The 24654-nt window shown below is 35.0% G+C and overlaps 1 protein-coding gene across 5 annotated transcripts in view; it reads left to right on the top strand.

Moving 5' to 3' along the window:
- Positions 1-24654, top strand: part of Dst (dystonin) — a 334297-nt gene that overhangs the window by 99354 nt on the left and 210289 nt on the right. For 2 of the 5 annotated variants that reach the window (XM_026398944.2, XM_077801782.1), the window contains exons 3-6: positions 19070-19159; positions 19711-19809; positions 21456-21533; positions 23683-23775. In XM_026398944.2, coding sequence (XP_026254729.2) covers positions 19070-19159; positions 19711-19809; positions 21456-21533; positions 23683-23775 — 360 coding nt within the window. The remainder of the gene's footprint in view (positions 1-19069; positions 19160-19710; positions 19810-21455; positions 21534-23682; positions 23776-24654) is intronic. The other 3 variants (XM_026398946.2, XM_026398948.2, XM_077801781.1) reach the window with 2 other exon arrangements.

The raw sequence follows: 24654 nt of genomic DNA on the forward strand, positions 1-24654 counted from the left end.
ACATTTTACATCTTTGCTAGTTTGCTTTGGTCTCTTAATATGGACATACATTTCTATTTGCATTCTTCTTTAATCAGTTTGCTTTGCAAGACTTCATAGATATAGATAAAAGTATGCAAAGAAGCCAAACAGCATTCCTGAAGATCATTGTTTTAGCTGGACAAAGTAACATCTAAGACCTTTTCAAAGAAAAAATTATACTTCCATAGGTGTATAATATTCAAGATCATGCTTTTCATGCCTGTACATCAGAAGTGTGTGCATTCTGTAGAAGACAAATTAAAGCTGAAGATTTGGTTTGGTTTTCTAATACTAGGCTAAGCTACACGAGGACAGGGCTATGTCTGTCTCATTGAACCTGATACACTGTGTTTTTCCTTAGACTTTGCTAAAACATTTGTTGTTTAATGAATGAGTGTGAAACAAATTAAACTTTTATCCCCACTACTTTGATAGGGGAAATAAAAGGGTTGCTTTAAGGAGTGAGAAAAAGGTAGTTTGCAGGAAGAATACATTTATGGTAAGTTCCTTCTTTTAAAGCTGAAAAAAACCTATTTCAATTTAGATATAGAAGCTCCCAAGTCAAGTATACTTAGGATTGACTTCCGACTCTTCATGTTCTTGCCACTGAATTAGTTTCTCCATTTGTGGCTAGGTAGGAGTAGGTTTACTCATGCATAGATGTGATTAATTTATGTGTCAGAGAATAGTAATGCGCTTTGTGTACTTATTCGCTGTTATTTTCATTAGTTTAGAATTTAGAAAAATATTGGCTAGATTATTCTCACCTGGAAATTCTCTAATAATAAATTGATAAAATTGATAGATTCTCTGCAGCCTTATTACAGAGATAGTTAGATTTCTTTGAAGGTCTAACATTTTTTCCCCATAGAATTTAATAGCAACCCTGTTTCCAAGCCCTAGTCAGAGTGCTGTACCACAAACCTAAGGGAGAGTTCAGTTTTAAAGGGGACAGACCTAGGAAGACAAGAAGCAGAGGAGTCAGAGGCCAGAATCAGAGAAGCATTGGACACCCTGGGCTCTAGAGAGGGAGCTTAATGATGAAAGTGGTCCAGGTATCAGAGGCAACAGTGTGTCACCAAGGAAGTGGCTAGGTGTTTGGAAACTGATAGTCATTTGATCTTACTATAACAAAAAAATTCTGTATTGCAAGGAAAGAAAAGAGGGTTGACTTCAAAGGGAAGCTTTTGAAGCTGAGAAAATTATTGCTTTCTTCTAAAAATGCTGAAATTCCTGCCTTGTGGCACTTTGATGTTGATGCACAGTGTTAACATATTCTGATACTGATATTTGCTTGAAAAATTTTTTTAATCAAAATTGTTCAAATACTTTTTTAAAAAATTATTATTATTTATTTATTTTTATGTGGTGCTGAGGATTGAACCCAGGGCCTTGCACGTGCTAGGCAAGCGCTCTACCACTGAGCCACAACCCCAGCCCTGTTCAAATACTTTTGTGTTTTAAAAAAATTCATGGAAATCTACTACTAGATTTCACATAAAATTTAAGGAGATCATGGTATTTTGTTATATAGTATTCATATAAATATGAATGGGGACTTTCATAAGTCATTTTTAGAGGCTTGAGATTTGAGATTGCATTTCTTTAGATGAGTGAAATGTTCTAATAGTGGGCTTGTCATCAGGCTAACCCAGTCAATCTTATTTAATGCATATCCTATTTTACAAATGTTAAGAGGTTTTGTTTCAGAATCTAGGGTGTCATACACTGAGGAAAAAAAAAAAGAGAGGTTCTCTTCCTTCATCCCTAAACAAATTTGAGTTTCAGACTTTTCTACAGTTTCCATTCCTTGGACTCACTCTCTTGTCTGCAGGATTTGAGTACATGCTATGTCCTCCTGAGGTGCCTTCTTTCCAGAGTTTTCATGATGGACTCCCAGTCTTGGGGTTGGTAGGAAGGACAGAGGGAGGCCTAATTCATCCATCACAGTCTGTGAGTGGTAGGGAAATCAACCTCTGGTGGAATTTCAGACAGCTTCAAGAAGAAGACATAGGTGGTTCAGTGATTTTTGAGAAGCATCTGAAATCACCAGTGACTTGTGAAGTCAGTATCAACTCTTTGAAAGTGGTCACGACTTAATCTAGTATCATGCATCATTTTACAAAAGAAAGTCTCAAACTTAAGAAGTACAGCTATTTCAGAAAGTCCTTCCTAGACTAATTTTTCTGGTGGAGTAACCTTGAGCCTTTCTGAATCTTAGTTTTCTCATCTATCAAAGAGAGATAAAAATACTGAATAGAGCAAAATAGATAAGGCTTTGAACAGAGTGCTTGTTATATGACGAAAATGTATATGTATAAAATGGGCTGATAATTTACATTTTAAACTATAGAAATTAAAAGTCATCTAAAAGCTTCAGATTTGTCCTCCCACCTTCTAAAACAGAGGGCTTTGTGGTCCTGACTCTTGCATTATTATGGATTTGAGTCATATTCTTGCCTGTATATTGAAGAAACTGTCCATATGTGCAGCTTTAGTGGTTTTATAATAATATTACAATAATGAATGCCAGTTAAATGGTGAACTCTAAATAAGGAAAGTGTTTTTTATGGTCTGGCCAAGGCCTTTGCTGACACCTTTCTTCTCTCTCTTGGGTATGACAGCTTGAGGTGAGATGCTGTGAGTGTAAGGCAGCCTACTGTATGGATTATTTGTGAGCCCTTGTATTGCTGGTTGAATTTAGCCTGTGTTGAATAATTCACACAGCAACAGCCCAGCAGAGCCAAGGCCACATAGGGCACTTCACTCTCCTGCTGAGCAGAGAATCTGGCACTTAGGTTTTCTGTAAGAGCCTTCTCAGCCTTCCAGTATTTTAAATACCCGCCCCCCCAAAAACAAAAACAAAAACAAAACAAAAACAAAAAACCAAACAAACTCATATGCTAGGTATTGAATTCTTGAAGAATAGTGGAAAAATTCTATTTAGATTTAGAACAGTTATGCCAGGTTGGGGCATAGATATCCTTACATGTTCTGAAAGTAGAAATGCCTCTCACCTTCTCATCTGTTGTCAGAGTTAATGAGTTTTAGTATTGTCCTTTCTTATATATCACAATTTGTTATTGTTCCCAAATATTTTAATTTATAACTTCTCTGTTACAAATTTTTACACAAACTTAAAGAACTTAAGAAATGATATTTGCCCTCACTTTGATTTTACTGTGCATGGTGTAGCATAATTTTAATGTTTCTTCCGGGTTGACATTTCAGACTTCTCTGTTATAAATTTATTTAGCTTCTGGTTAATACTTTCTTATTCAACTTGGAAATTCGTTTTTCCCAGGGTTGACAAGATCAAATAAACACATACTTTTTTTTTTTTTTTAAATAATAGAGGGATGGCATTTTTCAAATCAGGTTCTGAGGAATACTAGTGATTTCAGATGTCTCAGGGAGAAATAAGAAGGTTTCCATCCCCCAAAGGATTTAGAAAGTAACATTTCCTGGTTGAATAGATTTATGGTACACATTAGCATATTAAAGACTGAAAAATTCTGTGATAAAGAAACCTGTTTAATCCAGGTGATTAATCCAGGACTCTTTGATTCCTTTTGTCAAAGAATGTTCATTATCATCACTTTGGGAAACCATGCAGGAGAGTTGTAAAGTGATCACTTTTAAGCAAATGTAATGAATTTTGTCTTAACTTGAATTACATGCAGATTTGAATGGGATTTAGTTGTTCTGCTGGTCATTGTAGGCATATTTTGTCACAGCTCTTCTTATGGGCCATTAATTTTCTAATTTATGGACAACTCAATTTTTGGCTCACTTGAATTGTAACTGAGTTTTTTTCTTGCATTGTCTACAATTTGCCTTTTGTAACTTCTACCCACTATCTTGGGTCCCCTAGTATGATTTAAGATATAAATATCAGCTCATAAATATCTGAAGAAACTATTTTGTGGGCCTATCCCAACTCCAATTACAGTGCTTTTTAAAAAACATTTTTCCCCACCTTTTTTCAACCAGTTTTATTTCTTTTATTTTGTTTTAATATGAAAAGATTTTTATATCATGTTTTCATTTTTCTAGTATCCTCTCATTCAATTTTTTTTCATTTGTTTGAAATTACTAAGACTGTTGAGTTGAAGACAGAAAATGAGTTGAAGGAAAGCCTATCATGCAATAACAGGCACGGGCAAAAGTCATCCACGTCATCATCTCAGCAATATTTATATTATCTACCTTTAACCTCCTTACCTTCGTACACATTGAACTATTTATCTGTTTACCTACCTTCATACTTTTTCTTCCCCCCACATTGGAGGATAATTCCTTTAGTTTTAACTACTTCAGGTTTTTTTTTTTTTTTTTTTTTTACAGTTACTTTTACTATCAGGGAGGAATAAGACAATATTATTTTGTAAGTCCTTTTCATTCTTAGTTGGCCATAACAAGGGAAGGCAATTGGATAATTCATCTCCTTTAAAGGAATTAAGGAATGATAATAATTAATGGGCTACATGTCATAAAGATATTTTTGTTTTAATCAAGGACTCTTAAGTGGTCTGCAAACCGTGGCCTATGGGCCAAACCCAGCCACAGCCTACTTTTTTTGTATAGTCCTTGAATGAGGAAGAGTGTGTTTTTAAATAATTGAAAACAAATCAAAACAAGAAAAATATTTGTGACATATGAAGATTATATTAAATCTAAAATAGTGTTCATAAACAAAATTGTATTGAACTCTACTCCACTCATTCATTTATATTGTATTTATATATTGTCATAGCATACAGACCCCAAAGCCAAAAACATTTCTTATCTGACCTTTTGTAGAAAAAATTTACTGACCTCTTTTCTGTTTGATTTTGCAGTACTGGAAATCTAACCCAGGAATTCCCACATGCTCTTAGGGCAAGGTTTTGTATCATTTAGGGTAAAGTTTGGTGTATACTTATGGTAAGGAAGGATGGCCTTTGTGTTTCCAATGAATTCATTTGTGAAGGTGGCTTTCCTTTCCTGTATGAAGAGGCCAGCTATAGTTCTATGAATGTAATTTTATACCATAGTTGCATTTCAGAATGAATTTCCCTTTGACTTAAAGAAATGCTATTTGAAAAGTCAAGTTCACTATATTGATTTAGGGCCAAGTTTTATTTCTGTGATAATCCTCCTTGAGTCAAGATCTAGTCATGAGTGAAGTGCTCATTGCACACGTCACTTCAAGTTTAGTAAGTAAGGGTCAAGCCTGATGTAAAGCTTAGGAAAAATGTTTCCTCTGTCACTCAAATTAGATCACTTGATAACCTTTTATACATGACTTTTCTGTTTACTTTTTTGCTCTCTTGATAACATATCCTCCTTTTGGTCTAGATTAAGGGTTTTGTAGTGTGACACCAACAGCTCTTCCATCTTTATTTTGTTATTATCTATCCTTTTGTTAATGGATAATCTTTAAAACTACTTTTTCAATAAGTAGAAATCACCCATTCTTTTCAAAGTATTTCACTTGTGTGTCCTGACCTGCTAGAACAGAAACACCCTGTCCTGTATTCCAGGGATTATTATTAATTCCTTTTGAATTTTGGTGGATATAAACATTTCCTATGTGCAAACATTGCTGCTCCCCATTTTCTCAAAGGGAATGTGATTAAATACTTTAGGAAGGGGCGAGATGAGCTGTGGATGGCTGGTAGCAGGGCAAATGGCACAAAGTTTCGATTTCTGGGTGATGGAAATATTTGAAAGTTAGCCTGTGTGATGGCAGCACACTTCTGTCAGTTTAAAAAACTTTGTTCAGTTATACAATCAGGACAAGTGAATTTTTGGTGTGTAAATTGTATCTCAGTAAAGCTATTTGCACAACCACTGATGAACTTTTCATCTTATTAAATTTGCCTTTTCTAGATATTTGACATAAATGGAATCATGCAATATTTATCTTTTTGTGTCTCTTTTTTCTCCCCACATAACATAATGCTTTTGACGTTTATCCTTGTTATGGCATTCTTTGTTTCATTGTTTTGTCTAACTGTCTTCCATTCTAGGGATGTATCACATTTTCTTTATCCACTCCCATAGTGGGTGAACATTTGAATTGTTTCCATTTCTTGGCTTTTCTAAACAATACTGCTGTAAACATAAATGTACAAGTCTTTGTGTGGACCTCTGTTTTCTTCTGAGTATTTACCTAGGAGACAAATTGCTGAGTTGTAGGGTAAATCTAACTTAATATTTTAAGAAATTGCCAAACCATTTTCCCAAGTAGACATGCCATTTCACAATTCCACTGGTAATATGTAATGATTCCTCATCTTGCTTGCCCTGTCTTTTTGGAATTAGTTGTCCTAGTGTGTGTGGATTGCTTTTGCATTGTGGTTTTACTTTGTATTTCTCTCATGACTGATGATAGCAAACATCTTTTCATGTGCTTGTTAATTATTTGTGTATTTCTTTGGTGAAATAATTAAGATATTTGCCTATTTTTAAGCAAAAATTTGACTAATTTATTAGCTTTAAACACTCTTGTTATTTACTTTTCTTTGATCATATATAAGAAGTCTTCCCGTGATGCAAAGGTTCACTTCTTTGATTTCATCTACTAATTACGTGGTTTTAGCTGTTATATCTAAGTCTGTGATCTGTTTGGAGGAAAAAATTCAAATGAATCTTTTTTGCATGTGGCTATTCCGTGTCCCAGAAACATTTCTTGAAAAGACCACCCTCCAGTAAATTGCCTTTGTTCTTTTGTAAAAAATGAGTCATTCATAATCATATGGGTCTATTTCTGGACTCTATTCTGTTCTATTGTTCTATATTTTTATTGAAATATTTAAGATTTATTATTAAGTCTTGAAATCTTATTTGTCGGACACCTTTCTGCCAAGTCATTTGACAAACTAACTTAGGTGGGTAACGGGAAGTATGTAAGAGGTTAGACATATAGAGATGGACTCTCTCCCTCTGTTCCTCATTCAACATAGCATTTATTTAGCTCTGATGGTGGCAGGACATGATGCCATTATGGGCTTTGGGAGCAAAGACAAATTCCAATAGGAAGTGGTGTGATGGGGTTTTTGAAGCTATTTCCTGAATCTCTTTTCCCTTCCCCAATGATTGAGTGTACTGAAGGGCCCACAGCTGAGAGCATGGTAGAGGTTACATGCAAAGTGCTGATGACTGATCTTTTATTTATTCAACATGAGTTCTTTGAATATCTGCTATATGAAAGGTCCTGTGGAATGCATGAGGCATTTACAATGAACACCTAAGACAGGGTGCTGTCTTTTTAATGGACTTAGGTTTATATATATTGTGTGCATGAAACTGAGATGAAAATGACTAATAATGTTCTAGTATAAACCAAGGAATATGGTAATCAGAAGAGGATAACAGAATTTGACCTGAGGGAAAAGTAATGTTTCAATAATCAGAGGAGCAGTGAGAACAGAATAGCATTTCAAGTAGAGAAATACCATGAATGTAAGCAGAGAAATGACAGTGGAGGTTTTGAGAATATGAACTAAACCGTTCATAGACTTTCTTTTCAAATTCTCTTAGTCTTTGGGATTGGAAATGGAGATCTACTGTTAGGGTGTTGAGACCTAAATATCTTGTAAATCCACTACTGTTTCCCATGGTTCATTTTGGAATTGTGGCCTGTGATTTGCTAGCTGCTGCCTAGCCCAAGTCTAGGGGACCCTGATGATTGTAAAAGGAAGGGTGCTCAGAAAAGGAGCTGGAGGGATAATAAATACCACTCATATTTAAGCTTAGTATGAGACAAAGACATCTCCTCTGTGACACTGGTCTTGTACAATTGGAAGAACTAGCCATTGGACATTGTGGTGCATATATCACTGTTTAATAGACTGGAATCTGAAAATTTGGTGGAATTGTAATAACATTTAGAAAGTGATCATTTTGAAGAAATTGTTGGCATCTTTGGAAGTTTAAATTCTCCTACAGAAGGCATATTTCTGTTTCAGAAAATAACAAGAGTGTTGATTTTATTTATTTATTTATTGGTTGTTTGGTTGATTGTAGTACTGAGGATTGAACCCAGGGTATTAGTATACCCAGCCCTTTATCTATTTATTTAGGTAACAGGGATTGAACCCAGAGTTACTTAACCACTGAACCACACTCCCAGCCCCCCTTGTTTAAATGATTGAAAAAAAACTTTTTTTGAGACTGGGTCTTGTTAAGTTGCTTAGGGCCTCACTAAATTGCTGAAACTGGTGTTGAACTTGGAATACTCCTGCCTTGGCCTCCCAGGTTGCTGGGATTACAGGTGTATACCACTGAGCCTGACTACACATCCCTTAGCTCTTTTTAAGATTTATTTTGAGACAGGGTCTTGCTAAGTTTCCCAGGCTGGCTTCGAACTTCTGATCCTCCTGCCTCAGCCTCATGAGTCTCTGGAATCATAGGCTGCATCGTCACTCCTGACAAAGTCAAATGGGGTTTTTGGTTTGTTTGTTTTGTAGTGCTGGGGTTTGAACCCAGGGCCTTCCATATGCCGGGCAGCCTCTTAACTAAAGCTGTATCCCTAGCCTCAATTTTTTTTGTTTGTTATGTAACTAATAGAATAGACCTATGGTTCTGTTTCAAATGATTTCCCCAGATATGATTTGCAGGGATTTTATTTTAGAACATATATATCATGGTATTGTGGACATGGACACTCAACTGGACTTAAGGAAACATTCTTTGACAGGGAAAATATGTTGAGCATTACAGTGAATTGTAGCAGAGGCAGTGGAATCTCATGGTCTGAGGGGTGTCGTTAAAAATAGTTTTAGTGTTCATCTCTGTGACAGTTGTCTTGATCATAATCCTGGGTATTTTCAAAGGTTAATCAAGAGGATGTAACCAGTTGTCCTCAGTTGTTTATTTCTAAGGACTTAAACTGGGCTTATATTTAGTTTGCATGTAAGTGCAAACTATGAGAGTATTAGAAAGCCTTAAAAGTGTAAAATATGCTACTTAGAGATCCCTCGATCCTTTAATTCTTGAGATTTGAAAAATGACAAAATGACTGTCATGCCTCCCCATGGTAGTCTCTTACCTTGGCAGATAATGGTCTGAAAGAAACACTGATGTCCGTGATGGTGTGACCAAAAGTCATCTGTAATAGTCAGTGCCACCTCTCCTGTCCACCAGTGGATTCTGTTGGTTGCCTGGTGTTCACCAGTTTTCAGGGACCTCACTTCCTTCAGCAAGTGGCTCAGTGGTTGAGGACTGACACCATCCAGAAAGTACAGGAATCCTTTTTTCTTTTTTCTTTTTTTTTGGAAAAGGAGCTCCTGTGGCCAAAACCCAAAAGAGAAAATTCAGCTCAGAAGTGTTCAGGTAGTCACCACAACCAGCATGTTTATCAGAGTTGCAAAGTAGATGACATTTTTGTTTGTCACTTTTGTATATTCCTCTTCCTGGATGCTTCTGTTCCTACTTAGCAGCTGCCGGGGACCCTCAGACTGCCTTTTACTCTGTATTCCTGCTATGCCCTACACCACAGTGCTTCTGCCCCACAAGCTATTCCTTCTTGGTGCCAGCCTTGGTTAAGGTTTCTCTGAAACTCAGGATGAGTGGGTGTGAAGAGGAAAAACAGTCTAATCAAGTGACCTTGCTTTAAGAGGCGCATGACAGAGGTTGCAGTGTCCCAGAGTTGCTTTTCCTATCAAACAAGAACTAAATGCATTCACTTGAATGCCTCTCTAATTTCTAGTAATTAATTTAAGCCCAGTTTATACATTTGCTATAATGTTACCAGAGAGTCGTTAAGTGGGAATCTAATCTAATTTTTAACTACTTGTGAATTTTGGTCATGAGTATAATTTACACAAGACTGATTAACATTCTTTAAAATGACATTCACATGATATTTATTGGAAAATATTCACAATTCTGTTTGAAATATTTTTTGTAAAAATTTTTCACAATTTGAAAGTACAGTGAGATGTTTAAAATATTGATGGAAAAGAATAGGATTATGCTGCCATAGTTTTAAATTATCTGTTAAACAGACTTTGTGATATCTTGTTAAAGATATTACAAAATAAATATATGTTAATATTTATCTTTTAAGGCATGGCATATATGAAATAAGTAGTACTTGGCTATTACAATAGCATTCTACTTAGTTGGCGTTATTTGTCTTGTTACGTTACCAAAATTGAAATTTTTCATCTAACTTTTTATTACATAGATTATTAATTGCTCATTTAGAAGTGTGTTAAGAGATTGTGATCCCTAGATTTTAGCCCCACCCCCTGCCCAAATTGTGAATAATTGGGAAGAAATGGTAAAAAAAATGAGCATTAAAATGCTAGTAATTGGTTCCTTCTGACTTCTTTAACCTATTTTGTTCATCATCCCAGATGTGGAACTTATATATAAGATTATATATCTGTATAAAATATATAATTATATAACAATGATAAGAATATAATTATAGTATAATGATTATAATATAAGCTAACACTAATAATAATACATATAAGCACTAGATTATGATTTTCAGCCTATTTTAATGTACTTGTATCAGTTTTGTCGAAATATTCACAGAATTGAAAACTTTGAACTTAATGGGTTAAGCTGTTGTTAAAAATTGCTTTTTGCCATACATAAATGTGGTAGCATTTGCCATAAATATAAATATAAATGATTTAAAGTGAGATTTATAAGAGTAATGAGCTTGCAGAACATTTGAAAAACTTTAAAAAGGTGAGGTCATTTCCTCCTGCCATTTAATCAAATTTGGCTGGGTTTTACCCTCAATAACAGAATATTGGATAGATTTTTATCTTCCTTAAAATACCTCTCCCAGTTCTTTGTTTTTGTATTTTTATAAGAATATATGATAATATTTACTAGTCAGTCTTCTCTTGTAAATGGGATGGATAACGGTGCAAACCAGTGCTCATTTGTTTAACTTTATGATACGGAGGTTGTCTAGAACACATCCATCTTCAAAGAACAATTGAGCAGATACTAAAACAGATATATTATTATGCAGAATATATTGGTTTCTGGATTGATTTTTTTTTTTCCTTTCAGTTACATTGTAATTGCTCAATACCAAGATGTGTACAGCCGTAGGAGATGAAAGTCTGTAGGCTGAGGGAAAAACTCATGCAAAAATGGATTTTGTTTTCCTGTTTATAAAAGAAAAGAGCTAGAGGGAAAGGTAGAAACCCAAACGCAGTCCATCTAAACCAGAACTAACCCAGGCCCCAATCTTATAGAAAAGTTATATACTTAAAAAAAAAATGAAAGAAAGAAAGAAGAGAGAAAGAAATAAAAATAAATAGCTTTTTAAGAAAGGTTCCTAAAACTATGGTGATACTGTTCAGAAGAACATAAAGCTCAGTGAGACTGTGACTAAAATGCTCCTAAATCTTAAAGGCATTTATCAGTAATATAAATATTTTTGTTTTATTTAATTACTTATAGTTCTACCTTGTGAAAGACTAGAAGAGACCTTGTATTTTTTAAAAAAATTAATTATAGATTGTCAACCTGAAAGGTTAAGAGAAGCAATCTTTTGTTAACTTATTGAATTCACTATGAAATAAATGAGCTGTTCACACTATCTAGGCCAAACATTGACTTGTTTAAAAAATTTCACTGTTATATCCATTAATACTAGAACATGGATGACCAATATCTTTATTTTATATTTAAAGAAACAGTAAAAGAGATTAATTATGTGTGGCCTTTTAAAACATTGGTACATTGTAGTTGCACATAGTAGTAGAATTTGTTGTTACATATTTGTACATGTATTATACAGTATAACAACATAATTTGGCCAACATTATTTCCCAGTATTTCCCTTTTCCCTTTCCTCCTCCCACCCCTTGGTCCCTTTTCTTTACTCATATCCCTTCAGTTTTCATGAGTTCCCCTCACCTTTCTTTTCCTTTTCCCTTTCTAGCTTCTACATATGAGAGAAAATACATGACCCTTGAATTTCTGAGTTTGGTTTATTTCACTGAACATGATGTTCTCAAGTTCTGTCCATTTTCCTGAAAATGACATAATTTCATTTTTCTTTATTCTGAATAACACTGTGTTGTGTGTATATATATATACCACATTTTCTTTATCCATCTATCTGTTGATGGACACCTAGGCTGGTTCCATAGTTTGGCTATTGTGAATTGTGCTGTTATAAACATTGATATGCATGTATCACTATAGTATGATGACTTTAACTCTTTAGGATAAACATAGAGGAGTGCTATAGTTGGGTCATATGGTGGCTTCAAACCTAGTCTTTTGAGGAACTTCTATACAGTTCCATAGTTGTTGTACTAATTTACAGTCCCACTAACCATGTAAAAGTGTTCCTTATTCTTCACATCCTTCCCAACATTTATTATTATCTATACTCTTGATGACTGCCATTTTGATTGATGTGAGATGAAGTCTCAGTGTAGTTTTGATTTGCATTTCTTTGATTGTGAGGGATGTTGAACATCTTTTTTTTTTTTTTTTTTTAAAGAGAGAGAGAGAGGGAGGGAGGGAGAATTTTTTTTAATATTTATTTTTTAGTTTTTGGTGGAGACAGCATCTTTATTTTATTTTTATATGGTACTGAGGATCAACCCCAGCGCCCGTGCATGCCAGGCGAGCACGCTACCGCTTGAGCCACATCCCCAGCCCTGAACATCTTTATATATTTGTTGCCACTTGTATTCCTTCTTTTGAAAAGTGTCTGTTTAGTTATTTTTCCCATTTATTGATTGGATTATTTGTGGTTTTGGTGTTAAGCTTTTTGAGTTCTTTATATATTCCCGATATTAATCCTCTCTCAGAAGAGTAGCAAAGATTTTCTCCCATTCTGAGATTCTTTCTTTATATTCTTCATCATCATTTCTTTTGCATGCAGAAGCCTTTTAATTTGATCCCATCCCATTTTATTAACTCTTGGCATCATTTCCTAAGTGTTTGGGAGGTGACCATTTTTTTTTAATCAGAAAAAAATTCCCTTATTATACTTAAGTGTATTGATTTAGAATTTATAATAATTTAGATAAAATCTGTGTTGTACTTTTCTTCTTTCTCAATTCTTGAAGAAATAGTAGTGAAATTTGTAGTAAATTTCTTCAGATTAGAGAGCTTCTAAAGAGAGTACATTATTTTAAAGGATTTTTGTATATTTTCACAGGATCAACTTACTTATCAATATTTGATATGGTAGTAATACTGTTAGTCGCATTGTTACTATTTTTGAAATAGGACTTCGGGGAGCTATTCCAGGAGAACTTAAGTGTCTGTTGTCCATGACTATATTTTGTGTATACTAAACAAAAAAAATGGAATTGAAAGCTTTTTAATTCCTAGTTTTCATGAAAGCAGGCTAGCCCCTTTCTTTTCACCCAGTTAGTACAGGGCAGTGAGGCGACCTCCTTTGGGACAAGCTTTCTTTTATTATTTATGTTCTTTTCTAAAGATAGATGATTGTTTTCCCGAATACTGTGTCCTTCAGATGTACAAGTTCTTTAAGAGAGTACTGTGGATCCTTTATGTGGCTGATCTTTTGATTGGTGCTATTGTTCTGGGATGTATGCATTTTTTTCCAAGGTTCCTTAACCCAGTGTCGTCTTTATTCCACTTTTTCCTGAGGGACCTTTTTTCTCGACTGCTGTGTACAGATTGGGCCTTGGGCTTTACCTGCAGTTTGGGTCTGCTCAAGATAATAGCTTACAAGAAAAATGTATTGATCAGAGATAAGTAGGGGAAGAATGATCCCCATAGGTTTTCAGTTGGAGTAGGCCCCTGTAACAAAAGATTTGCCAGAGAAAGCTAGTTTACTAACACATATATTTCACATATACTTGGGAGATACCCATGGGATTAGGAGTTCTCCAAGAGGTGGCTTTGAATTTCAGTTTACATAGCATCTTCAATCAAGAACAATGAAATATTAGGGAAATGACAAGACAAAAGAAAAGGAGTTTGAGTCTCTTGGGGTGGCAGCATGGGAAAGGAAAATGAATGACAGATAGTTGAGTTAGTAAGCTTATTTATGTAGAATTCTCTGGTACCATCTCAGGCCAGCAAGGTTTCAAAATCTTCTTCAGTGGTTAACCCTTGTTCTCTCTGGTACAATCAGAAGATACCCTTTGTCTTTGAAAATCTGTGCCCTGCTTCTAAGCAGATGTTGGAAGGGTAGAGAGCTTACCTGAGTCTCCTGCTTCTCATTTGTCTTTAGCTCAGCAATCCTTCATTTTTGGGGCAATATATTCTGGTCTCCCACAATAGGATTTCCTCATTTTTCTTAAAAGCCTTTAGTAGTTCTTTTCACCTAGGTGAAGTCCAAGTTTCTTAATGTGGCACATGAAGCTGCCATGTGTCCAGGCCCAGTTTCCTGCCTCACCTTCCAGGCTGCTTCCCCCTGGAACTCACCAAACAGTTTTTGCCTTGTTCTTGCTCTTCATTCTATGGAGAACATTCCTGACTTCTTTGATTGGAGGAGTTCTTAGAGCTTAGACTAGGATAAAGCTCCCTGACCATGCTCTGAGTATATTCACTACGGTTGCTCAGTAAATATTTGGTGATCTCCGTTGAACTGCAGCCACATGGTGGCAACATGCTTAAATATGGGAAGTAAAATTATTGTGGCATTTGTGAAGATTAACATGAACCACTACAAAGTGAGACTTTTGAAAAAAGGCAGTTTAATAAGCAGCTATACAATGTTCCTGTTCTCTCCAAAGTGGAATTTGATTTAGCTCATGTAAAACCAAATCACTAAATGATTAGCAAAATGACATTTTTGAAGTAGGAGTTTGGTTGGTTTGTTTTTGAGTTTTGTTTTTGTGTGTGTGTATGCATTTTTTTTTATCAGTTAATCCATTTGGATAATACAGACCTGACATATTCTGCTATATTTCTGCTATATTTTATTCTCCAAGATAATTTTGAAATATTGCCTATGTTATTACCAGCACCTTATTTAGAATCATTTCCCCCATGAAAGGTTTTCTTGTCTATTTATTTTCCTTTCTTAGGATGTTCTCTTAAGTACAAGGTTAGCACCCCCTAGGGGTGAACTGTAGATGCAATGTAGTAAAAATTTTAGAAAATACTGCAAAATTCTGGGAGAATTTTGTGAAATACAGAAAGTGATGCTTTGCTCTCATTATGTAATTCAAGTTATATAATTTAATCTCAAGGTACCTCAGAGTGCTTCTACATTGCTCATCACTTTCTCTAGCACTATTTATTCTGACAGTTTTTTGTTTCACTGGGAAAAACTATCCAAAGAGAGAAGAAAGAATGTTTTACTGAAAATGGAAAACAGAAGGTTAAAGCTATTGGCAGTTAGTGTAGTCATCTGTGAAGGAAAGTTACCAGGCCAAATGTCTATGACTCAGACTTAGGACAAAGTAAAATAATGATTCCTGTGTAGGTTTAACTGTTTAATTTCCCTCTTTTCTCTTTCCTAAATTGCTCTCGTGATCAGATATTTCTCTAGAACTTCACTTTTCCTATTCCAGTTCATTGTTGATTATAATATTTGAATTATAATGTTGATTATAAATATTTTTAATGCCATTTCTTTTTACCTAATTTGTTTATGGTGAGCAAAATAAGCTGCTATTTATAAAGCATTTATCACAGGGCTGGGCCCCTAGTAATGTAACAACTCATCATGCATTTTTGCCTTTTATTGTTAATGGTAACATTTACTTTCTGTGGAATGATAAATATGTAAATAATGATAACTTACATTTGTTTGTTTTTCCCTGGAATCCAGGGCCTCATGCATGCTGGTAAGGTGCTCTACTACTGAGGTACACCCTCAGCCCTGATGTGTTACATTTGTAGAACAGTTTTCATATACAGTATTTCAGATTAATCACTTCAAATTAGAAAGGCAGGCAAGATTGCATGGTAACCAGTGTCTCAGAATACTTTAAAGCATTACAGAAATTAAATTACTCCATTTCTATTTTTTCTTCTAAAATTCTTAAGCTACAAGACTTTGAATAGCTTTTCAGTTTACATGCTTTCTTTTAAATTGGCAAGTCATTAATTTTAGAAAATGATAATTTTATTTTCACATGGTAGAATTTTTGTTTTTTAGTTTGAATGAGAGAATTTCTTTATCAGACTTCTATTTTACAGATGAAAAAAACAAAAACAAAAAAACAAAAAAAACCCTGAGGCCTGGAGAGTTTAGGCAGTTGGTAGTTGGTTCAAGTTCATGAGGCTAGGGTCAGAAGTGGGACATAAATGCAGGTCTCCTAATTATTGTGATTTTTTTTCCCCTTTAACAAGATTTCTCTTTTTCTAATTTGGTTTAATATGATATAGTATTATTATAATCCTTTTCTAAAGATGCCTAATTTAATTTTTCTGTATAAATAGAATGGTGAAAAATGACATCTGGTTTTGGAAGGTTTTTTTGATGTAGGGGTTTAGTTCAACCTGGCAAGGCAAGTTGTGAAATTGCCTTCCTATGAAATAAGTGTTCATAATCACACCCCATCTTTAACTATCCTGGAGTGAGAAAGACACAGGAAGTGAAATGTGGAGTGAAATGTGGAGTCTGGCGGGCTCACCAGAACTCTCAACACTGCATTAGTCACTGTTTGGGGAGGCCCCATCCTGATCACGTGCCTGTTTCCGCTGTCCTTGTGTGCTGAGGATGTCAGGCCTGCACAATAAAGCCATTTATTTCAAGAGATTAAGCAGCTGGCTGAGGATCAGTAGCTGCATAATATTATTTATATAAATACGATCTCTTAGTGATCCTGTTCAAGCTCTTTTAGGGTTAGGCTGCTTTCTGGTTACACTGGAGGTACAGTAAGAAATACATAAATCTAGATGTTTTAATATGTGCAACATTCACAAGCTTGATTTTAAGTATAGATTTTGGCCTTATGAATTCAGACAGTGCTTTAATGCAACCTGAAAATTACAGTACTAGTTCTCATCTCAGCAAGGGCTTATGTTCCTGTATGTGTCATGGATATAGTAGTTGCATTCCTGAAAAGGTCATTGAGAATTGGTTCATCTCTAGAATATAATTAAGACCTTGAGGAGATTGTCATTTCATGCTATCTATCCTGAGGCACATATTTCAATGCAGTTTATTTGTAACTTACTTTGTTTTTTTTATGGATATTATAAATAAGAATTGTCTAAAGTGTTATGATTTTTTAAAAAAGAAATAAAGTAATTTAAAACTTTCTCTTACTGTGATACCAAAGTTTAACTGGTATTTTTTGGTAACTAGGAAATCAAAATTAAATGTAGGTTTGTAAAGATGGATATTTGTTTAATAGTAACGAACTCTTACTTTTGCTGGCCATTTTCTAGGAACTGCTGACATTAGCAGTTACTTAGTGGTGGACTTTAATACATACATTGCATATTTGTGGATAATGATGCCAGACAAGTATCTGGATATTAAAAGGTTCTGTGACCTTGGCAAAAAGTCCCTATATGTTGGGTAGAGGAGTCAGTAATTTGATGTTACTCCTAAGTGGAATTTTGTCGTGAATCAAAAATATTTTCTTATACTACCGCCACTGGAGATGAAGGTCAGTGGTGGAACACTTGCGTAGCATGCACAAGGACCTGGGCTCAATCCCCAGCACCACAAAACAAAAACAAGATATTGTAAACTATAAATGTAGTCAATGAAAATAATGCAGTTTAACAGCATTTAAACCAGTTTGTGTGTGTGTGTGTGTGTGTGTGTGTGTGTGTGTATGGGTGTGTGTGTGAAAGACTTACCATTAAAAATTTCATTTCAGTTGACGTCAGACTTTTTTTTTTTTGCTTCTTGTTATATAGTCAGATGGTTTTGATCAGAATTTTAGATCTTTGGGGCTGGGGTTGTGGCTCAGTGGTAGAGTGCTTGCCTAGCGCACATGAGGCACTAGGTTCAATCCTCAGCACCAATAAAAATAAAATAAAAGAATTGTGTCCACCTACAGCTAAAAAATATATTTAAAACAACAACAAAAGAATTTTAAACATTTTTATTACTTTGTGCTGTATGTTCACATGACATTTGAGAAATGCAAAGAAGTTTGATTCATACTTAGAAACCTTTAGCATTTTACTCCAAAGACTAGCAAGTGCTCAGGGCTTGTGCAACTTGTTAAGTAGATGGGATTCTGATTCCTGTCTCTTTGCTAGACCACTTCTTTGGCTCCTTTCATGGGAGTAGCAAAAGTAATGTTAGCCCTATCCCTGAATTGTTACCAGGTGAGGAAGTGCACATGTGCCTGCCCACTGTGGAACAGCCATCTTAGCCTGTGAGGACACCTGTCCATCTAGCACAAGCTTAGTAGTAGGCCAAGTACTTGTGGGATCTGCCCCTGCTGGAAAGACAGAGCTTTCTAGGAGTCATAGTGGCTTGAGCTCTAGAATAACAGGTTGAATTCAGTGCTGTGGAATGAGGGAAGCTGTTACAGATTGAGTGCTGACTTTGTGCTAATGTTACTGAGTTTTGAAAACTCTCCACCAGAAGATTTGTGCTGAGCAGAGGAAGATTTGGACAGAGGCCTTCTAATCTGACATGTATGGATTTGAGAAAACTTTATATTTTAAAAGAATTATAAGTTCACAGGAAGTTGGAAGAATGATATGTAGAGTCTCATGTAGCCTTTGCACAGCTTACTATGGATTCTTAAGATGTGGAGTGTATGCCTTTGTATCCTGGATCTTTCAGTGGTCTGCAGAGTAGGAAGACTGATTCGAGGGGGTTGGGAATAAGCGCACAGCCCACAGGTGAAGGTGGAATAATGAATAAAGTCAGGGTACTGCCTTTAGGGAAGCAATGGTCACCCCGTGCAATAGTCCAGGCTTATGTTTATTCACTGCACTAAAAATTTAGCAGTCCTGTCTTTATAAATTATAAATCTGAAGTTCACTATTTCTAGCTTTGAAATTCAAATTTAATTTTTAAGTAATGAGAAAGTAAAAATAAAAAATGGGTGCATGAACAAATACTGTACGAAGAATGTTTTGTACATACCCCTTTCTTGTTTAAGAATGTGAAGAATGATTCAGAACTGTAGGACCAAAAGTTTTGCTTTTCTCTGTGTAGGTTCGGAAACATGTGAATGATCTCTATGAAGACTTAAGGGACGGACACAATTTGATCTCTCTCTTAGAGGTTCTTTCAGGAGATACCTTGGTAAGTTTCAATTTTCTTAATTCATTTTGAAGAACATTTAGTCCACTTCACATATAACAAGTGTGTTTTCAACATAGACTTTTCGGATTTTTGCAACATTCATCCTTTGAGCTGTGAATTCTATCAGGAAAAAAAAAGTTCTGGTTAGATGCCTAAGCATTCTCAAGACTTCAAATGGTGTGAATTTGAGAAACTTGAAGCACTTCGATGACTTCGCTTATATAATCATTAAAATACTATTTTTGCTCTTGCTTTTCTTTTTTTAACCTTCGGGTTTTTTTTTTTTTTTTTTTTTTTTTTTTTGCTTAGCAGCAGTTGGATGCATAACATAACCACACATTAAAAGACTCACAAATAGCACGGAAATAAACATTGCTTTCTGAAAAAAAATGGTCTAACTCATTCCTCAGGTGTCATTTCCTTATTTGTGAACATTACCTCCCCTTCTTGGTTACTGTGCTCCCTCATTATGTTCTGTTCATGCTCTTCTTTTCGTTTCTGGTCTGTCTTGTGTCTTTGCTGTCCTTTCTTCTGTCTGTTATATTCATTAGCCAAGGGAGCGAGATTTTTTGAAGACCTTACGATTGGTGAGTGCCACAGAAGCATGCGCATATGAACAGCATGAGGATGTGGAGGATGAGGATAAGGGGGTAGGTGTCGGCCCCCATAACTCGACTAACCTAGTGGGTCCAGTGTGGTGAGCGCTAACCTGATAGAGCAGTAACTCACGGGCTTCTCTTGAGAAAAGTATAGGAAGAACCAAAGCCTACAGCGAGGTGGATGTGTGTGCAAAAAAAAAAAAAAAAAAACTGGACAAAGGAAATATTTTCTCTTTAAAAATCTTTAGAGAGCTAAAATGAATTATTTATACATTACTGTGTGTGCACCACATGGTAATCGCACGTATTTGCCTAAATTATAAGACAGCATTTTACCTAAGGAATTTCATATACCTTGTATATATGTATGAAATCTTAGAACAAGCATGCTAATTTTTGTGCAAACTCATTTCACTTATGGAATTGATATTTCAAACTTGGCAACTATTGATTTTTTTCAAAGGACTTATAGGAATTTTATTTAGGATTTAAGTTTCTGCTTTAAATCATACCTATTGGCAGTAGGTGTTTGGTGGACATTCTAAAAGGTCTTACCATATTTAAAGACAGGAAGGTTTTAAAATTTAGCATCCTAACCAAACCCACAGAGCTGTTGAATCTCCATGACACACAGCTAACATTGAACCACCTCGGCAAGGCAGATGTGCTTCTTTTGTCATCTCCATCCCAGGTGCCCCCTGATTTCCTTGGAAATTGTGCTTTTGTTGGATTCGAGGGGTGAATTTATCAACATATTTTCCAATGGTTATGCAGAACTTATTTCCCTTCTGTGGTCTGCTGTTTGTTTTATTATGGAACCTTTGGCTTCAGTAACCTATTCATATTTAAGAAGCTAAGCTGTCAGTTTTGCCTTTTTTGTTTTTCCCTTGGAAAGATTTTATGTGACAGATTCCTGCTCCATTCTTTGTATTTTCGTTAAACATTTCTCAGCTCTGTTTCCTTATGTTTTCCTTATGCTCACTTGTATCGTTTCTTAAGGGAAACAGCGTTAAGGAAAAGAATGATGGTTTGTCACTTTTCCTTAGACTGAGAAAGTAATCCTGTCCATTCCCATGCAGTGTAAAACTAGTGGAGTCCTTTCTCATTATCATAGAGTCAGTCCAGTTTTGTGAAAAAGCTAAAATAAAATAAAGAGGAAATATATTATGTGATTTTAATCGCGTTTTTCTCTTCCTCTATCATACTAAGTCAATCTTCCTTTCTACGTGGTGATTTTTATACTAACTGCATGCTATGTTACCTCATTTTCATTAACATCCCATATATACAATAATTATAAAAACCCTCCTGCTAACAGTCAGTGTTTATTAAGAAGGCAAAATGGGGAATGATATTTAATTATTTTTGTGCATCCACAGTTAAATATCTGTGGGCTAGGAATATTCTGTTAGTGAACATTAAAATGTATTTCTGTGGCATTTTCTCTTTTAACTTTTGTTTAGATAAAACTTTTGGAATGAAGTATTAAATTTAAAATGCATTAAGAAAAAGTCCCTAGTAGTTTACATTCAGTCCCAGATAATATGAAGAAATTAAAAGCTTTTTAAAAAAATTTTACGGGCTTACTTAAATATTGTTTTAATATATTCAGATGAGTGGAAAGTCTAATGAAGTTAGCATGGGCAGTGGTATCAGAAACTACAGTGCTTTTTATACCTACATTTTTCTGTTCTTAGCCCAGAGAAAAAGGTCGGATGCGTTTCCACAGGCTACAGAATGTACAAATTGCACTTGACTATTTGAAAAGACGCCAGGTATGAAGGTTTTCAGACTCTAATTATATAAACATATGTGATTAAGTAAATCTACATAAAACATGTCAGGGAAGAAAAAGGTTAAACATGACTATGAATTATAATAATGAAGCTGTGCTTTGGTGAGGCAAATATTTTAAAGTGTTTTTAAACATTTTTTCTGAAGAAAAGGAAGTTAATATTAGGTATAAACTCAGAAGGAATTATAAGTGGCTACATTTCCATCTGAATAAGAGCAACTGATTTTCTCTGTTTGAATTGGAATGCATTTGCCTAGGCTGTTAATGACATTTTAGTAGCAATGGAATGTTAAGTATGCCTATGAACAGTACTTGGTACTGGGGAAACAACATTTTATTTTTTACCCTTAGTATATAAAAACACTTCATTTTATTAAAACATTTTATATCATACTTTGTAAAACAGTATAAGCATTCATAGTACTTAATAGTGATTAGGCAATATTTTATTTTTTATAAGTTGATAATTATCTTGGTCCATTTTATTCTGCTGTACTAGAATACCTGAGAGTGAGTATTTCATAAAGAACAGAAATTTATTTCTCATATATTTTGGAATCTGGAAGTCCAAGATCAAGGCACCACCATTTGGTGTCTGGAGAGGACTGCCTTCTCTGGAGGAGAGGACCCCTGTGTCTTCACATATCAGAAGGGACAAGGGACAGGAAGGTGAAAAAGCAAACTCAGTCCCTCATCAAGCCTCTTTATGTAAGGGCATCTCATCACATTCATGAGAGGAGGAGCCCTCATGACATAATTCATTTATGTTTTTTCTCTTTTCTCTTTTCCATGGTGCTGGGGATGGAACCCAAGGCCTCAGCCCTGGCAAGTGCTCTACCAGTGAGCTACATCCCCAGCCCCATAATTATCTCTTAAAGGTCCACCTTTCAACCTCATCACAGAGGCAGCCTCTGAATTTTGAATTGTATATATTCAAACCATAGTAATAATGTTAGGTAGTTTATGAGTGATTAAAACTTAAATAACATTCCTGACAGCAGTCTTCAACTAGCTTGAGGTTTCTGGAAAAGAATGTTGGATGTGATCTTTATTAGGTAGCATTTTGTATTGTAGTAGCATAAGTCTTTCAAGTACAAGAAAAAAAGGCAGGAGAGTTGAAAATTAATGAAAATAACGAGAAATTGGGTGGCAACAGTTTTTAGAGGAGTGGGTAAAAAAAGGAAGTAAAGAAAGGGGGAGAGGGGAACACTGGATTTTATTATTCCTTTATTTAGCTTATTGTGCATATTTAAATTCTTTTAGTTATTAAATGATAGTAGATACTTAATGCTTAACTGTTTAAATATTACTACTTTTGCCTCATTATTCTGCATTCTAGTGGAAATTTCCAAAGTATTAATGGTTACTTATGCACTCTTGCCTGAAATATTTGTGGTAGTATTTTTCCAGTAAGTAAAATGTTAGATATTATGTTATATAATTCTTGGTAATTAATACATGATATTTGACTCTTTTGTCTAGGAAGTAAATGTTAGATATCATCGTTACATTAATTTACCTGAATGCCTAGTTTAGCAGTTGATAAGCTTTAGTCTGAGTATTATACTATTTTTTTAATTTGAACAGTCTTCCAAATGCTCAATGACATATACTAATTTATGTTAGATTGATAGAAAAATAATGCTATTTTTTAAATCATTTGTGATGGAAGTGTAAGACATTGTTAAAATTATTTTATGGATCAGAACAATTTCCTATCTAATGATAAGGATGAAAAACCTATTTTGAAAGAAAAATTATTTCTAATTTTAAGATTGCAGACACTTAGGCCTTCCTGACTACAGTTGTATTTTTGACAAGTAGATGCTTTTAGTACTTGCTTTAGAAGACAAAACCACAATAACACCCATGTTGCCTTTGTGTTTACCCTGTACTTTGCTATATTAAAATAACTGAGGGTTGGAGATGTAGCTCAGTGCTAGAGTACTTGCCTGGAGTGCAGGAGGCCCTGGGTACAGTCCCTAATACCCCTCCTCTGCCCCTCAAAAATAAGGTAATAGTAAACAAGTATTTTGATGATTACTGTATTTGCATATTTAAGGATTGCTTTTCTGTAGGTAAAGATAACTGGTTTAATAACAGTTTTCTCTTTTCCATATATGAAACAGGTGAAATTAGTGAATATTAGAAATGATGACATAACAGATGGAAATCCCAAATTGACTTTGGGATTAATATGGACAATAATTTTGCACTTTCAGGTAAGTCCACTTTTTCTTAGATATCATTTCTTAAGTCTTTTATGGCTAATTTTAAGGTAGTTCTTATGACGGGCTTTTTATTTCCTATGAAAGAAAAATCAATTGGGGACTTATTTTCTTAAACAATATATTTAAATTGTTCTTTCAAGTAACACTGTGAACCTGGCTTCACATTTCCTGTTCTCCATGAGCTTGAATGTAGTTTTAAGGACTGTGCTTGTAATCATAGATTTGGAAGGCACAGAGTTTCGTTCTTGAATGCAGACACATTTTTTTTTCATTTTGACAATGTTATCTAGAGATTTTTATAAGGTAATCCTTATTTAGAATAATTTTTATCCTTATTAAAAATAAATTGTTGTTCCTTTGAGATACACTAGAGGGCAGTAGAATTATCCTAAAGAGATCTGACTGTATTGTGTTGTGCCTAGTGTCTGCTCATGAAATGTTCTGTGTGCACAGAACCCATCCTGTAGTAGGCATGCTTTGCCTCTTACTGATTACTGTGCAATTGAACCTTGAAGTTAAGATAGTTTTCTAGCTCCAGAAAGGAATTGGTGTTCTCAATCAAATCTTGAGAGGAATTAGGCTTAAAAAAAATTGACTGAAATGTAATATTTGAGGGGAATGGGCCATTTGGAAATGGGAGAGATATGACAGATAATGGAGAGCTTTGGGGAGGAGATTCCAGGTGGATTCTGGACCTAAACGGCGTTGGAGGAGATATAAGAGGAGGAAAGGTGCTAGCTAAACTGTAGGGAGGCTAACATAGGTGAATGTTCAGTCAGTTTCACTATTGAAATCATTACTGGAGGGTCCCATCCTTAGGGATACGGGTATGAAGCACAAAAATAAGGCCAGGATTTAGATATGGAGCCC

This window comes from Urocitellus parryii, chromosome 8 (genome assembly GCF_045843805.1).
Source record: "Urocitellus parryii isolate mUroPar1 chromosome 8, mUroPar1.hap1, whole genome shotgun sequence".
NCBI lineage: Eukaryota > Metazoa > Chordata > Mammalia > Rodentia > Sciuridae > Urocitellus > Urocitellus parryii.